The sequence below is a fragment of the Esox lucius genome, chromosome 10, assembly GCF_011004845.1.
Source record: "Esox lucius isolate fEsoLuc1 chromosome 10, fEsoLuc1.pri, whole genome shotgun sequence".
Classification (NCBI taxonomy): domain Eukaryota; kingdom Metazoa; phylum Chordata; class Actinopteri; order Esociformes; family Esocidae; genus Esox; species Esox lucius.
Window position 1 is genome coordinate 19,133,075 of NC_047578.1, and position 17,817 is coordinate 19,150,891.

The window sequence follows — 17,817 nt, forward strand, 5'->3', positions numbered from 1 at the left end:
GGAACAGTGTTATAATGCACATACTATACATGCCTGATATCACAATTAGGGTACACTTTCTCCCTGAGTGATGCGTGTCTCGCAGTGTAGCTGCATCCAAATGTTGGAACCCTGACAGCATCAGACAGACCGCTTTTTCACCTCGGGCTTTCGCAGCTTCTTGGTAGTGTTATGGAAATATCTTGAACTAATGCATTCTTATTGATTAATGTATTGAGTCCCCATGTTTAGATAAGACAAAGAATGTCGGTTGTGCTGTGGTAAAGGAAGTATGAGGTGCTGTGATAAACGTAAACCTATAGCAGGATGGGGGTAGATGCAGAACAATGGGTCTTAGGATAGGATACAGGAAGATACACAACAAAAGGTAGGATGGATAAGGAACATGTGTTGTTTTTGTGGTATGACCATACAGATTCTTATCTCCACCCATTTCTCTATAAATATCGAATGTATTTCCAAATGCTTTAGAGACTCCTCGGATGATTATGTTTGTAAGCATTTGACACGTCTCTCTTATTTGCAAATAATTAATAAAACTGTTGAATTGTGCCAAGAGAATTTGATCTCTGTTCTTACTCCTTTAAGAGTGTCGATCGATGGAATTGCCATCACAGTAGTAGGTGAGGCGCCTGCGAGCCCAGTCATGGTTGTTGGCTGGAGAATGTGTTCTTAGCGCATGTGTACCAATTAGAAACTTCCTGGTTGGTCAAGCGGGGTGATATATGAACAAACAGCTCAATCAAATCTGACCAATGCACCACTTCTAATCTCCCAGGAAGCTGACACTTGGTCACAGGTGGATCTTACATTAAAACCCAAGCACAAATCAGAACCCACAATACAATTATTTTCATTTACTTATCAATTCATATACCATGAGGAACTCATACAGCAGTTCTCAAAATGATTCAACCTCTTTTCGATTTTTTTACACAAAATCTATTGTGTAAACATGAAATCAAAATGATTTAATTAGGTGTTTTTGACACCAACACAAAAAGTCTGTAATGTCTAATGTCTGGATACTTCTGAGAGCCACTGTACCATTAAAAGCCTTGTGAAAACTTAAAAAGTGTCAATGTCCAAACTTAACTTGTGAATGTCCAAGTGGCCAAAAAATGACAGTCCGAATACCACGTCCTTACTTAGCCATGCCGCCAGCCTAGCTTTAATTACCCTGCACCAAGAATCAATAGCCCAGCACTTCTAAATGATGCAACTAGACTATAGTGGACATAAGCCTGCAACGCAGCAGTTGAGTCATTCAAACCAACCAGCATATTTTTATGTGAACTACTCACCACACATGAGATTGTAGAGCTCAATGTTGGAGAATGGTTCTATTTCGGTTTTGTAATGAAACTTGGGTCCATAGCTTAAGAACATGGCCTGAGGAAAATAGTAAGATTTGAGGATGATTTTAATTCATTTCTGGTTTCAGATATCCCCCAAAAAAACCAATAAAACAATATATTTTAAAAAGCTATAACAGAAAGAGCAAATATGGATTTACGAACAAAATTATTCTTATCCAGTTGCCACTTACATGCATGTCAGGATCATCATTGTCATACCCATGATCTGCACCTGCACAAAAGGTCAAAGACCCCGGGAACCTACAACGTAACATATACATATCAGAAGGTCAAAGTCCCCGGGAACCTTCAACGTAACATATATATATCAGAAGGTCAAATACCCCGGGAATCTACAACATAACATAGACATATCAGAAGGTCAAATACCCCGGGAATCTACAACATAACATAGACATATCAGAAGGTAAAATACCCCGGGAACCTACAACGTAACATATACATATCAGAAGGTCAAAGTCCCCGGGAACCTTCAATGTAACATATACATATCAGAAGGTCAAATACCCCGGGAATCTACAACATAACATAGACATATCAGAAGGTAAAATACCCCGGGAACCTACAACGTAACATATACATATCAGAAGGTCAAAGTCCCCGGGAACCTTCAACGTAACATATACATATCAGAAGGTCAAATACCCCGGGAATCTACAACATAACATAGACATATCAGAAGGTCAAATACCCCGGGAATCTACAACATAACATAGATATATCAGAAGGTCAAAGACTGAGAATCTACGACATAACATTGCACATACTGTATCTGAAGCCAACATTTTGCTCTATTGTGTCCCACTAAAATCCACATGATGGGTATGTTTACGAAGAGTCTCAAAAATTGGTACCTCTCGAACAGCCATCCTGGATTAACTAACACACTGACGTCCTCGATCCGTCTACTGTTTGCGTAGTGAAACCGTTTGGGCAGATTGTTCTTCAGGTAAGCTTTGATCTTCTGATCGTTCTTTTTGCACTGGGATCCCAAGATGAAATTAGGAAGTATTTAAAATAAAACTTAGGTGTTTTTGAAGGACATTAGGGATAAAACAACATTTTCAGAATGAGTGTTTTTCATTTAGCATACTGGCAGATTATACTGCGAACTGAACACAGACCAAATGTAATCTTCAGTAGTGCCTCAACATTCAATAACCTCTTAATTGGAGAAGTATGTTACAGAGGCACTAATGGCTAGTTTAAATCAAGTTTACTATTCCATCATAGCTTATTGCTCACCGTCATGTTGGCTACCAGGCTAGCCGAGTCCACTATCAAATGAAACAACAATGTCAGTAATTTTCATTGAAATTTAAAATAAAGACAATTTTGTACATCTTTGGTCTTGCACTCACATGGTTGATTTTTTTTATCTGATCTAATTCGTCCAAATGGTCCTTGGTAGACGTATAAATGACTAACGTCATCCACCTGGAGGAGATCCTGGAGGACTTCCTTCCTGTCACAACTTGTATCCTCCATACCTGTTGGTGTAGTATCAGATGAAGTTACCAAACAAACCTTTTTGAAAATTAAATAACTATTAAACATTCAACACAAATACTGAAATGTACAAATCTGCATTATTCTAGGGCAGAGGTTCCCAAACTAGGGTTCACGGCCCCACCTGATAAGAAAATGGGGCCGAGGGAGAATGTTTTACAATTGACTCTCATAGCCTCAAATAAAAAAAATAATGATTATATAATTTTTCTTCACATGGTTGGGGTGGCGAGAATGTTTAGATATTGAAATGTTTCATTGGCCCAAAAGGTTTGGGAACCCCTATTCTAGGGACATTAAATGTTCAACTATGCTAGGTTTAGATGAAGAAGAAGGCCCATTTGCTTTCCAGATTTCAGATTTTTGGTCATAGAGGGTCATCATATTTTGAACTTCCTTTGATTTATAAGCTTCCTACCATGGTCAGCTATTATAATTATGTTGATACAGTTATGCAGGTTCAACTGTTTGAGTCCATTCATCAGTTGTCCAATGATCTTGTCCACTCCTATCAGAGCCTCGATCAACTGAAATGCAACAACAATACTTACAAGTATTCAATGAATTAATGGCACTGTGTACACCATTAAACCCTGGACTGATTTTAGGAACCACCCTATTTAAAAAAAGACTTGATGTGTGTTCACTTGGATTTATGTCTGACAATGTAAAACCAAATGTCAATATAATTATCTCTTTGAGGTATTAAAAGTCATTAGGTCATAACTTTGCATTGGGATGTAACAATATGTTTTCAGTTATTAACAAGGCAACCGATTTGAAGGGGCCTTGTGTAAGACATTCCCAAGGTTTATGGTCTCAAAATTATTACTATATAGCACAACTTCCAGCCAATTAGCATCAAGGATTTATACCACCTTCACCACCTTGTCTATACAGCACAACAGATGTTGCATAAAAAAGGAGGTTTTAAAAGCATATGTGAGAACAAAAACATAGATACATTTCAAAACATCCCTAACCTAAACACAGGGACGTCAACAGCAATGAATGAAAATAGGCAAAAATTATTGAAAAAAAACATTTACAAATATTCTACCCCAGTACTGGTCAGTCTAACCGGCTTAGCATCCACATATCATCTCCATGTGTTATGTAAAAATTAAAGACCACACTAAATCAGGAAATCCTTGGTGTCTGTGTATAACTTCAAATCTTCAACATGTCCTTACCCCTCCACTGACGGGACCAAAGGAGTGTCCTGACTTGTCTGGCTCCTCCAGGTACAAAGTGAAGAAATCTGGCCTGCAGAGCCAAGTGGTATACAACATGAAATAATAATCCATGCATTTCATCACTTTAGGCTAAACAGTTACCGGGGAATTCATGATAAGCAAGCTTTTCATGCTTACTAAAGGCATAAATTAGGCTGGAATGCATTTATCTTTTTAAATGATAGTAAGATGGATGACCAACTGTACCTCTCTTTCTCTGGCAACTGTAGCCACTTCAGGATTGAGAAGACCCTTTCCTCAAAAGGTATTTTGCTGATATGCAAAAAAAACTGTTTATCATAAAAGCCAATTAAGTCCTATAAATATCTGAGAAACAAGATTCCTGGCCATATTACCTGTTAAACTCTACGCTGATGTCCGGGAAACTACCATTGATTTTGACATCTGAGCCTGGCCAGAAATAGGTTCCAGATTTCAGTCCTTGGTAACTTGCAGTGTGCCAGATCTAAATATAAAAGTTAATGTGACATCTCAAATCACAGTTTTTTTTTCAATCCAGCTAGAAACTTTCTACTGGGATGTGAGTGTAGTTCTGTGAAAAACAGTAACACAAGTAAATTAACAAAAAATAATGTAATCTGTCTCACTTCATCAAGGCCATGATGAAACGTAGACATTCATCAAGAAATATGAGACTGTGGGAAAGTCAAAGTGACAAATATATTGTAATCTATCAGAAAGCAGAGGTGGGGCTCACAGGCTGACCCAGGTACCATCTTGGGTTGGACTTCTCTTCGTTGGAGAGACTAAAGGAAGCATCAAACACAGGGTCGTACATGTTGTTGTCAATCAGACCGTGGGACTCGGTGTACATACCCTGAAGAAGACAGACAGCGAAAATTAAGTGAAATAGTAATCTGAATTGCTCCGCCCCAACCATTTTCCTACAAACACAGAATACTATTTTGTTGCAGTAAAGTTTGAGTATTTACACAAACTATTATTTAAAATGTCTGGTAAGAGAGTGTCGTTTTTTCTGTTTTCAGTCAATTTTCAGGTGCATGCTACTAAGCAAGCAGCAGCATTGGACATTGGGACTTATGTGAGTATGAGGAAACCCATTGTCATGGTGCGGTGAGCAGCAGCGCCACCGTGCCATATTATCACAAGTTCCCATATCTCACGAACACATCCCGGACTGTCACATGTTTCCAATCTTCCACACCAGGTCCCAATCTAGCTCGTTTGTATGTGTATATATGTTTCCCCTCTGCGCCCCACATTGTGGATCATTGTTGCTGTCGCTGTCTGTATGCTGGTGAGTGTTGTTTGTGCTACTGTTTGTATGCTGGTGAGTGTTGTTTGTGCTACTGTTTGTATGCTAGTTGTTAAGTCGCATTGTTGCGCACTTTATTTTCATTCAGTAGAGTAGTTATTGTTTTCCGTTCGTGTTCGGTTTGTTGTTTGTTGTTTTAATAAACCAACGAACGTGATCTCTGCCTGCGCCTGGTTCCTCCAACGCTACACCACGACAAGTGTTACACCCATCAATGAAAACTAAGAAAGTTTAAATGGGGAATATCCCAGGCATTCTGAACAATGTTGTTGAATATTTTTTTTGGTAAAATTTGCTTAAAACATGAATTGCAGATGTCTTCAGGGTCATTTATGCTTGTATTTATACTAGTAGTGCAATAAAATGTGTATGGCCCCATTAAATATAAATAAATCAACTTAAAAAGTGTAAATATGTCTTTGACATCATGGCCACTTCCACAGGTCTAAAGATAAAACAGATGTGTCCTGAACAAAACAGACAACTGCATCAAACAAGCTGTAACATCAAAGGGAAAAGGGCGGGTGATATACTTCTAGAAGGCCATGAAAGAAAGCTTGGCTGTGTGTATTCCAAATTGAGAATACTGGGTTTCCCATACATTCTCTTAAATACAGTTCCATGACTTCGCATCACACTATATTTGGTCTCTAGTTGCCGTCTCTCACTGGTCGACTAGCCAGTGCTTCCCTAGCCTGAGCCTTGGAGGAATGTCCTGGGCCGCAGAAGCCATAAGCATAGAACATCTCCAACTGCCACTGCAGAATTCAGAAGAGCTACCCAGGATTCAGAAGAGCTACCCAGGATTCAGAAGAGCTACCCAGGATTCAGAAGAGCTACCCAGGATTCAGAAGAGCTACCCAGGATTTAGAAGAGCCGTGAAAAAAAGATACCACAAATACTTTTCTGACTTTTGAGTCAGAACCGTACAGTACATGAGGATCACATCTTTTTTGATACAACAAAAGGGCGTTCCCAAACTTTGTGCGGGCTGGACCGGTTGTCTGAATATGCTGGCTCACACTGACCAGCGCAAGTCTAGGATAGGACGTGGAAAAGGGAGGCTTTACTCTACACATTTATAAGCTATCTTTCAAGGAATTTCGATGGTGAGGAATACTGCAGCCCCGGCGGGCAAAAACCCTGTGTTACAAACATCCAGCGCCGCAAAACAACAGTTCACTTGGGACCACCGCCTTCCCATGGCCTCAGGACTACTGCAAACCCGTGGAGGTAAATTTTGTACACAAATTTGACACTTTCTGGAAACAACAGTTTGATTACACTAAAGTTAGGTAGTCAAAATAAACAGCTGTAGATGCGCTACTATCGTAGATAGTCATACTATTTACAAACATTCAAAAGTGCTTGCTAAGGTTAATATTAGGCTTAGAATAAGTGTTGGTGTAAGGGTTAAGGTTCGAGATATGAGGTTTAAGGTTAGGGCTAGTGTTAATAGATAATTCACATTTTAATGGTGATTTGTGAAACATCTACAGATCCAAGCAAACTGTTACCAAACCACAATTAAACAGTTTAAGGGGAATCCGTCTAAATTCTGGAAACCTAAAAAACGGTGCCTCCTCTCTAACACAACAGATTGTTTTGGACTCAGGACATATTAGTTAAACATGCTTGTCAAGCTTGCTTCCTCTCGCCTCCCAAACCATTACTAAACCTCTACTAGCTGCAACCGACCCAACACCCCTTTCCTGCACTCCCCTGGTCATCAACCCAACGCCCAATTCCTCATCTACAGGAGTCTTGTCTTGCCTATTACACATACTCCCCCAAAATCATCCCCTGGTGAGGATATTTGTGAGGCTCACCGTGACTATTGTGTAGTGATTGGGGAAGGTCTTGCTTGGGAACACAGGCTGCATGAAAGGAGCAGAGGTGCCACAGGTTCCTGAAAGAGGGATGAGGATAATTCAATTAAGTGTTTCTGGTGCACGTTCATTAGTAGGTAGGGGAGTTTCACAGTGATGGAGTCATTATAAACACGTCTAACAAAAAGATTCAGGACACTCACTCAGTTTGTCTAAGACAGGGATCAGATGACTCCATGTTTGTTGATATTCTGCTCTCAAGCCGTCCAGTGAGATGAGGAGCAAAGGCTGCTTTTTAAAGCTAAGAGTGAACAAAAAATGAAAGCATGGATAATTCTGTACATAACATTACATTTTGCATTTAGTTTAATTTGGACATTGGAATAGCTTTAATGGAAATATTGGCATTGTTTTTGGTAATAAAATGTACCTCGCTGTACAGTTTGGCCTCGCCAGATCCACACATTTATCAGCCACCCATTCGGTTTCTCCTTAATTTATGGGAAAACATAAGAAAATGATCACTTTCAGTTTCACTTTGTGTTTCTCCACAACAAGTACTTAGTGCACCAAATGTGTATGTACAGTACAAGTATTTACTTCACTTCCGCTACAACTTTTTGCTTACCTTGACAGACATGTTTGAAGTTGGTGCAACAGTCCCCATGTTCCATGCAGTCATCAGAGCAGTGACATCTGCTCTTCGTCAACCTCTTTTCTCCACAGCGCAGTTTCGTACACTCCCATTGTTGAGCTTTTGGATCAAGTAAAAGTGGAGACACTAGCTAAAGCATAATAAGCACACATTTGCACCAAGAATGACATAGAGTTAGGTCCATAAATATTTGGACACTGACACAATTTTCATAATATTGTCTCTGCACACCATCCCAATGGATTTCAAATGCAACAACCGAGATGCAATTGAAGTGCAGACATTCAGCTTTAATTCAATGCTTAGCACAAAAATATGAAATGTTTAGGAATTGCAACTATTTTCATACACATTCCAGTTATAATAATTAAAAAGTTCATTTTTAATACATTGTCAAGAATCCTGTGCAGGTGATGACTGCTTGAAGTCTCACCAAACGTGACGTTTCCTCATTTGTGATGCTTTACTGCAGCTTTCTTCAGATGTTGCTTGTTCGTGAGTCTTTATGCCTTAAGTTTTGTCTTCAGTAAGTGAAATTCATGCTTAATCGAGTTGAGATCATGTGATTGACTTGACCATTGCAGAATATTAAACTTCTTTGCCATAAAAACGTGTGGGTGGCTTATGCAGTATGTTTTGGGTCATTGCCCAATTAATTAAGCAATGACCATCCAATCACCCAATCAACTGGCCTTCCAATCAACTTTGCTGAATTCGGCTGAATCTGAGCAGACAATATATCCCTATACACTTCAGAATTCATCCAGCTGCTTCTGTCACATCATCAATAAACACTAGTGACCCAGTGCCATTGGAAGCCATGCATACCCATGCCATCACACTGCCTCCACTGTGTTTTACAGATGATGTGGTATGCTTAGAATCATGAGCCATTCCAAGCCTTCTCCATACTTTGTTCTTCCCATCATTCTGGTACAGGTTGATCTTAGTTTCTTCTGTCCAAAGAATGCTGTTTAAGAACTGGGCTGGCTTTTCAGGTGTTTTTTGGCGAAATCTGGCCTTTCTATTCTTGAGGCCATCTGTATTTGCTCTCGTAAAGTATTCTCTTTATAGTAGACTTGGATAATGATATACCTACCTCCTGGAGATCATTCTTCACTTGGCTGGATGTTGTGAAGGAGTTTTTCTTTACCATGGAAAGTATACTATGATCATCCACCACTGTTGTCTTCTGTGGACTTCCAGGCCTTTTTTTCTCAGAATGTACCAAACTGTTGATTAGGAGTTAATGTTCCTGTTATCTCTCTGATAAATATTTTTTGTTTTGCATCCTAAGGATGCCCTGCGTCACTGGCACTGAGAGCTCCTTTGACTGCATGTTGTGGGTTCACAACATGGAATCAACTAAAGAACCTTTACCTGCTTAATTGATGAAGAAATAACAAAGGAATAGCCCACACCTGTCCATAAAAAAGCTTTTGAGTCAACGGTCCAATTACTTTGGTCCCTTGAAAAAGAGGGGGCTACATATTAAAAAGCTGTAATTCCTAAACCCTTCCTCCAATTTGTTTGTGAATACCCTCAAATTAAAGCTGATCCAATCCCATCATCAGAGCTCAGCTTTATAAACAGAAGCTAAATAAACCCCGTTAGATTTGAACCCCACTTGTCCTAACTAAGATCATGTCATCATAAAAGACACTGTTACATTAAATACAATAACCCCATCTTTTGAAAAGTGTTTCATATCAGTCTATGACTTCTCTGGGAGCCATCACCTTATCGTGGTGAAGAGGTTTGTGTGTTCCTATGAACCTGAGGGCTGTGTTGTCCGGGCCTTAGTGCTCCTGGTAGGGTTTCCCATGGCAAAGTGGTCTCAGGGGAGGAGCCAGACTAAGAATGGTTCAAATATACTCCATGTTAAAACGAGGAAGAGGAGGAGTTACCCTGCCCGTAGGAAGCCCGGGGCCCCCGTCTGGAGCCAAGCCCAGAGGGAGGGCTCGCCGACGAGCACCTGGTAGCAGGGTTTGCCACGGAGCCCGGTCGGGCATAGCCAGAAAAAGCAACGTGGCACCCCCCTCTCCATCCTATGGGCCCACCACTCATGGGAGGAACTGCTGGGGTCGGGTGCGCTGCCATATGGGTGGCAGTGAAGGCCAGGGGCCTCGACGGACCAGACCCGGGCGGCAGGGGCTGGCTCTGGGGACGTGGAACGTCACCTCTCTGTGGGGGAAGGAGCCGGAACTTGTGAGGGAGGTGGAGCGCTATCAGTTAGATCTGGTGGGGCTTACATCCACTCACAGTCTCGGTTCTGGAACCGTACTCCTGGATAGGGAATGGACTTTATTCTTCTCTGCAGTTGCCCAGGGTGTGAGGCGCCGGTTGGGGGTTGGGATACTCACAAGCCCCCGGCTGAGTGCCGCTATGTTGGAGTTTACCCCAGTGGATGAGAGGGTCGCCTCCCTACGCCTATGGGTTGTGGGGGGGAATCTCTGACTGTTGTTTGTGCATATGCCTCGAACAGCAGTTCGGAGTACTTGGCCTTCTTGGAGACCCTGAATGGAGTCCTGTATGGGGCTCCAGTAGGAGACTCCATAGTTCTGCAGGGGGACTTCAACGCACACGTGGGCAATGATGGAGACACCTGGAGAAGCGTGATAGGGAGGAACAGCCTCCCTGATCTGAACTCGAGTGGTCGTTTGTTGTTAGAGTTCGGTGCTAGTCATGGATTATCTATAACGAACACCATGTTCGAACATAAGGATGCTCATGTGTACGTGGTACCAGAGCACCCTAGGCCGAAGGTCATTGATTGATTTTGTGATCGTGTCATCGGATCTGAGGCTGCATGTTTTGGACACTCGGGTAAAGAGAGGGGCGGAGCTATCAACCGATCACCATCTGGTGGTGAGTTGGGTCAGGGGGTGGGGGAAGACTCTGGACAGACCGGGAAAACCCAAACGGGTAGTGCGTGTGAACTGGGAACGTCTGGAGGAGGCCCCTGTCCGAAAAATCTTCAACTCACACCTCCGGCGGAGCTTTTCTGGCATCCCTGTGGAGGTTGGTGGCATTGAACCTGAGTGGTCGATGTTCAAAACCTCCGTTGCCGAAACGGAGGCGGGGAGCGGTGGTCTAAAGGTCTTAGGTGCATCAAGGGGCGGTAACCCTCGAACACCCCGGGGGACACCGGTGGTCAGGGAAGCCGTCCGACTGAAGAAGGAGGCCTTCTGGGATATGACTCAGGAGAAGGTTGCAGTGTACCAACAGACCCGAAGGGCTGCGACCTCTGCTGTGAAAGAGGCAAAACAGCGGGTGTGGGAGGAGTTTGGGGAAGCCATGGAGAAGGACTTTCGGTCTGCACCAAGGTGTTTCTGGAAAACCGTCCGCCACCTCAGGAGGGGAAAACGGGGAACTATTCAAGCTGTGTACAGTAAGGATGGGACACTCAACTGAGGAGGTAATTGGGCGATGGAAGGAACAATTTGAGGAACTCCTAAATCCCACTAACACACCCTCTTTAGTGGAGGCAGAGCTGGAGGCTGATGGGGAAGCATCGTCAATCTCCATGGCAGAAGTCACTGAGGTAGTCAAACAACTCCACAGTGGCAAAGCTCTGGGGATTGATGAGATCCGTCCCGAAATGTTGAAAGCTTTGGGTGTGGAGGGGATGTCTTGGATGACACGCCTCTTCAACATTGCGTGGAAGTCGGGGAAAGTGCCTAAGGAGTGGCGGATCGGGGTGGTGGTTCCCCTGTTCAAAAAGGGGGACCAGAGGGTGTGTGCCAATTACAAGGGTATCACACTTCTCAGCCTCCCTTGGAAAGTCTACTCAAAGGTACTGGAAAGGAGGGTTCGGCAGATAGTCGAACCTCAGATTGAAGAGGAACAATGCGGATTCCGTCCTGGTCGCGGAACAACCGACCAGCTATTTACTCTTGCAAGGATCCTGGAGGGGGCCTGGGAATATGCCCATCCTGTCTACATGTGTTTTGTGGATCTGGAGAAGGCGTATGACTGGGTCCCCCGGGAGATACTGCGGGAGGTGCTGCGGGAGTATGGGGTGAGGAGGTCCCTTTTGAGGGCTATCCAATCCCTGTACGTCCAAAGTGAGAGCTGTGTTCGGGTTCTCGGTAGTAAGTCGGACTCGTCCCAGGTGGGGGTTGGCCTCCGCCAGGGCTGTGCTTTGTCACCAATCCTGTTTGTAACTTTTATGGACAGGATATCGAGGCATAGTCGGGGTGGGGAGGGGTTGGAGTTCGGTGCCCTGGGGATCTCATCGATGCTTTGTGCGGATGATGTGGTCCTGATGGCATCAACGGTCTGTGACCTTCAGCAGTCACTGGACCGGTTCGCATCCGAGAGCGAAGCGGTTGGGATGAGGATTAGCACCTCTAAATCTACCCCAAGTTAAGGAGTTCAAGTATCTCGGGGTCTTGTTCGCGAGTGAGGGGACAATGGAGCAGGAGATTGGCCGGAGAATTGGAGCAGCAGGGGCAGTATTGCATTCGCTTTACCGCACCATTGTGACAAAAAGAGAGCTGAGCCGGAAGGCAAAGCTCTCGATATACTGGTCAATTTTCCTTCCAACTCTCACCTATGGTCATCAAGGCTGGGTCAGAACAAGATCGCGAGTACAAGCGGCTGAAATGGGTTTTCTCAGAAGGATGGCTGGCTTTTCCCTTAGGGATAGGGTGAGAACCTCAGCCATCCGTGAGGAACTTGGAGTAGAGCCGCTGCTCCTTTGCATCGAAAGGAGCCAGTTGAGGTGGTTCGGGCATCTGGTAAGGATGCCCCCAGGAAGTCTCCCTAGGGAGGTGTTCCAGGCACGTCCAGCTGGGAGGAGACCTCGGGGTAGGCCCAGGACCAGGTGGAGAGATTATATTTTGACACTGGCCTGGGAACGCCTCGGATCCCCCAGTCAGAGCTGGCAAATGTGGCTCGGGAAAGGGAAGTTTGGGGACCCCTGCTGGAGCTGCTGCCCCCATGACCCGATACGGATAAGCGGATGAAGATGAGATGAGAGATCAGTCTATGACTCTCATAGACTGATAGAAAAAAAAAGATTATTTAATGGTTCTTACTTTGTTCTTAAGGTTTCTTGAAGCAGTCAAGTGGTGTTCTTGGCATATCATTTAAAGGTAATCATATGATTGTCTATTTAATACAGCACACATCCGTTTAACAATTTCTAGTGCTGATTCAGTCATTTGCAAATAAGCAACCAACAGAAATGGTAACTATGAAACTAGACAGGCACTGCGGGTAAATATAAGGTTTAAAACTCTACAGTAAGTGTTTGCAGAGGTTGTTCAGTTTCCATGGCTGAGACATAAACCAACAGTAAACAAGAATGAAAACTTAAGAAAACTCTTTAGTCACTCTGGATATGAGTGTCTGTTAAATGTTTTGCCAAAGTGAGTTATGTGTTGTTACATTTCGTAGTTATTCTTCAAATAAAATATGATGTTCTTCAGAGAAATGTTTAGGAATAAGGCATCCCATTCTTCTAACCCGCCCTCCTTTGGTTCAATATTTTTTTATGAATTTAACTTGATTTGACATTGAGCGGGTTATCAAAGGGAACAGTAAATAGGCTCACTTGGCAGGAGACAGATGTCCTGGAAATCATAGCAACAGTTGTTGTTGGTGACACACTGCATGTCACAGCGACAGCCTGATGTCTGGTCGTCAAAGGGCTCGTAGCATCTGTTCCTACAGTTACTGGGAATCACTGGAACAAATGATAACACGCCCAGCACATCTAGTGAATGTACAGGCTGGAATCATTGTTTATCACAGACCTGCGTTAATAGGGTCTAGCAGGCCTAATCTGGGCCAATTTGATTTTGTAAGAATTAATTTCTTGGAAGTGATATCAAATATCACTGATGGTTGTAATTATACAAAATATGGTTCTGTTAAGAGCTTGTATTATAGAAATTGCACCAGTAAGAAATGTTGTACCTTTGTTTTGACAGTCTCGTACTTGCATTCCGAGCCCCAGTCCAAGCCCCAGGATGATGATGACAATGGAGATAGCCAAAGCACCGATCTACACACGGTATCACACCAAATATCATCAATACGTCACCAAATATTAACACATCAACAATTATCAACAATTGTAAAATCAGTTTTTACTGCTTTGTTTACACACTGTGTATGATTATCTTTTCATGGCAAGATTTTGTGGTTACCAGTAAAAGAAATGTGCTTATAATTTTATTATAAGATTTTTCTTAAACACACACTTTTTCTTAAACGCTACTTTATGTTTTTTTGGCACAGAAACTTTCACACCAGTGTGATCCATCTAGAGTGGTCCCTGAAACATACAATCACACCGGTGTGATCCGTCTAGAGTGGTCCCTGAAACAAACAATCACACCGGTGTGATCCGTCTAGAGTGGTCCCTGAAACATACAATCACACCGGTGTGGTCCGTCTAGAGTGGTCCCTGAAACAAACAATCACACCGGTGTGATCCGTCTAGAGTGGTCCCTGAAACATACAATCACACCGGTGTGATCCGTCTAGAGTGGTCCCTGAAACATACAATCACACCGGTGTGATCCGTCTAGAGTGGTCCCTGAAACATACAATCACACCGGTGTGATCCGTCTAGAGTAGTCCCTGAAACATACAATCACACCGGTGTGATTAGAACTACAGTGCGTGTGTGGGAATCTGAGGGAGTCTTTTATTGGTCGCTGACTTTCAGTAACTAGTTTTACTTCGACTGCTCAATACAATAAGACACATTTAGAACCGTCACCAATCTTCATTTTCACTGCACTGAATTATAGGTCACACTTTGTTAGCTAGCTGTTAGCTGACGTTTGCTAGCTAGCTACAGTTACACATCAATCAGTGCTTGCAGCTCTTTGAATTCGAGTCAATGAGAGAAGCTTGCAATGCAATGTATGTAGTGTTCCTTATCTGGCAGGGTGACTGTTCATGTCAACCGTCTGAACGGCACTCAGTGGACGTAGCTAACGTGGGTTTAATCCAGACAGTTTGTTTTTATGTTGGTAGGGTTCACACACAATATCTCAATTGGCAGATCTAGTACCGAACCGATGGCGCAAACTAAAACAGCATTGCAGCACTACTTTTGTTATCAGGAATTGTTCTTGAGAAAAAATCTCAACATAATCTTAAAAAATCATATTTGTCCATTGCTAAATGCAAGAATGCATTTTAGCAACTATTGCCTGATAGTTAGCGTGTTTTATTGATACAAGTGAAGTGTGTCTGTATCTTTTGCGCCGCAATCTTTAGAAAAAGGACAGCATTTTTGAGATTGGTCAATAATTATTCAATATGAATTTTTAACATTTACTACCGGTAGGGGTTTGCTAATATAATTGAAATAAAAAATCTGATGCATAACTAGTAAGCAGTGTGGTGTTTTTGGGAAGCTGCAGATGAAATGTATTGTGACATTATAATCATATTCTGGAAAACACATGCAAAAAAACTCACTCTGGGGGCCATTGAGGGATATTTGAAACTCACGCATGAAAAGGTTAACTGGGGTATAACTGTCGGGTTACTGAAGCATGCCTCTGTTCCTCAATCAAAACCTTCCTTTTAAACTTTTTTGGAAAGGAAAGAAAAAGGTGCAGTGGTCTCTTAATTTTTTCCGGAGCTGTATATCAACATTACATTTTTAAGGGGAATTAAACTATTTTAGAACTTAATTTTGTATGGTTCCTCAGCCTAAATGTAGTACATTGGCCAAGACAAACTGTTATTGATCCCTTTTTCTTCATACAGACATTACAAACAACTATAGCCACTGCTAGCTTGAAATCTTGAGAGAAATTAGGGTGTGTAAGTAAGGATATGTTTAGGTAACATCAGCTTTAATTCACATCAAATCTGAATTTATTTAATGTGATTTGTTCATGCTCACATTCTGGTTACTGTAGGAAACCTGATTATTAGCTATTGTGGCTAAAGTTAACAGAAGTATGTAATGGCTATTTAAAGTGAAAGTAGCAAGAATTACACAAAGCTAGAAATGCATTATATTTACTTTAGCATACCCCAAGAAAGCATACAAAAATTAAAGTGATTGATAATATTGAAATGCTGTTCTAATGGTTGGGTTTGAGTGGTTCTCCAAATCAGCTCTGACTTCGGCAAACAGTCCTAGAACGAGTTACGGTCAGCATCACGTGGTGGGCTAATTTATAAATATATGTATATAATGAAAATAGAAAGACCTTGTTCAACCCTGACACTGCATTTCAGTGAGATTGTCTGTACGTAGCCTATGGTGTAGGCAGAAGGAAGACCAAGACAGACCAATGACCTTGTCTGTTACTCCAATGAACAAGTTAGTATACTGAGCCAATTCTTTTCATTATTTTGGGCAGCCATAACTCTTTTTAAGGTAAGCCAGTATTTCAAAGGTTTACCTATTCAACTTGAGCTGCCATGTCTTCATTTCCTGTTAGTTAGTTAACTAGCACTACATTTGCTAATGAACATCTGGTAGCCACCTCTGGGGATAGCTACAAGTCAGTACTCACTGGTATTCTGTTTCATGGAATTCTGTTGATTATCTTACTCACAACTAATGCAAGGTGTGATTTTCATTTTGGCAACAATGCTATTCAAGTAGGGCTAAGCTCCTGGTGGCTCCAGGTCAATTGTATACAAGTATAGATGTGAAAAATTAATGCAGCTAGAGAAATCACGAGACCCAGTCTGATAGCACTAGCTAACTTAGCTAGGCTATAGGCATTGTATTACTCACTTTGTGATTAATCAAAATTACAATCTGAAACTCAAGATTTTCCGGCAGTTTTAATGGTTTTTGGATATACATAACTTGTATAATTGTAAAATAAGAAATAATTGTTTAGGTTAAAACAGATTTATATTTGTTAAAATACAGCACCAAGTACATAAATATCTAAATCCATTACCAGTTACCTGGAAATAAATTGGTCCATGACAGTTTATTTTGGCAGATTGACTACTTCCGGGGTGGGAACCCAATTAACATAAAGTTGTAAAACAGTAATATTTTCTTTTAATTTCAGTCATAGCCATATCTTTCCATTAGGGAAATGTTCAAAAGAAGCTTGTTGGATAAACTTACAATTATATTCTTTCTTTTTCGCAACTCCTTGCTGATGTCCATACTTGAAATCTGTTTTATTTCAGTCTGAGTGTGTGAAAGTAACTTGTTGGGAAGGAGACTGGAATCCACGTTTCTACCCCGTTAAATGAACAAGAGCAATTGACAGCTTTTTAACGTGTTCAGTGGTTTGCAGGTTAAAAGTAGAAGCTAATGATTTACAAGGAAAGTAGACCAAACCTTTACGACTCTGATTTTACAATCTTCAGATCTGATAGATAGTAGTAAATCCAAAGTTTTCTTTTATATGGCAAAAATGTGAGGCTTGATCTGTGTGTCTGTGAAACTAGCCCTACATGGCCTAATCCAACAATGAAAACAAAGTCTGTATTTTTTTCAGTTTAGTAGAAGTCTATATATATTACTGCTATTTCTGTTATGTGGCTCCTCATTTGTAGAGTATCTCTCCACCTGATAATATATCTGACTCACTGTTTGATAGCTTTAAGTGGAAGGTAATCAGTACATTATTGGAAAAACCCAAGGGCTTTATACAGTAAAAGGATTTCATTTACCAACAATGATAGTGTAGTACAACCTTGAACGTCATCACTAATCTAACAATAACTTTCTCCAAAAGGAGTATTAATGAGATTAATGAGATTACTATAATTTCCTGGATATTACGCTTGATTTTCCAATATGCTTAATGACTTGATGAAAGCAGTCTGTTAAAAGCCTTAATAATGCCTTGTAAATTATTTGCAAAGCCACTGTGAACTACATCTAAAAGAACCAACAATAAGATTGTAATTGGTAGCTTATTTGAAATATACAGTAGAAAATGAATGGATAACC

General features: G+C 41.6%; 1 protein-coding gene across 1 annotated transcript in view; it reads right to left on the bottom strand.

Annotated features, from left to right (window-relative positions):
- The window catches only part of LOC105028040 (venom phosphodiesterase 1), a 29,031-nt gene extending 11,275 nt beyond the window's left edge, over window positions 1–17,756 (bottom strand). The window contains exons 1-17 of the mRNA XM_010900478.4: window positions 16,981–17,756; window positions 13,830–13,917; window positions 13,465–13,596; window positions 7,878–8,003; window positions 7,680–7,740; window positions 7,453–7,550; window positions 7,250–7,329; window positions 4,842–4,961; window positions 4,480–4,589; window positions 4,331–4,396; window positions 4,082–4,154; window positions 3,307–3,415; window positions 2,741–2,869; window positions 2,625–2,656; window positions 2,234–2,361; window positions 1,550–1,619; window positions 1,305–1,392 (exon numbers count right to left, since the gene is read on the bottom strand). Of these exons, the coding sequence (XP_010898780.1) occupies window positions 1,305–1,392; window positions 1,550–1,619; window positions 2,234–2,361; window positions 2,625–2,656; window positions 2,741–2,869; window positions 3,307–3,415; window positions 4,082–4,154; window positions 4,331–4,396; window positions 4,480–4,589; window positions 4,842–4,961; window positions 7,250–7,329; window positions 7,453–7,550; window positions 7,680–7,740; window positions 7,878–8,003; window positions 13,465–13,596; window positions 13,830–13,917; window positions 16,981–17,022 (1,552 nt within the window). The 5' untranslated portion in view covers window positions 17,023–17,756. The remainder of the gene's footprint in view (window positions 1–1,304; window positions 1,393–1,549; window positions 1,620–2,233; window positions 2,362–2,624; window positions 2,657–2,740; window positions 2,870–3,306; window positions 3,416–4,081; window positions 4,155–4,330; window positions 4,397–4,479; window positions 4,590–4,841; window positions 4,962–7,249; window positions 7,330–7,452; window positions 7,551–7,679; window positions 7,741–7,877; window positions 8,004–13,464; window positions 13,597–13,829; window positions 13,918–16,980) is intronic.
- Between the last annotated feature and the right edge of the window lie 61 nt (window positions 17,757–17,817).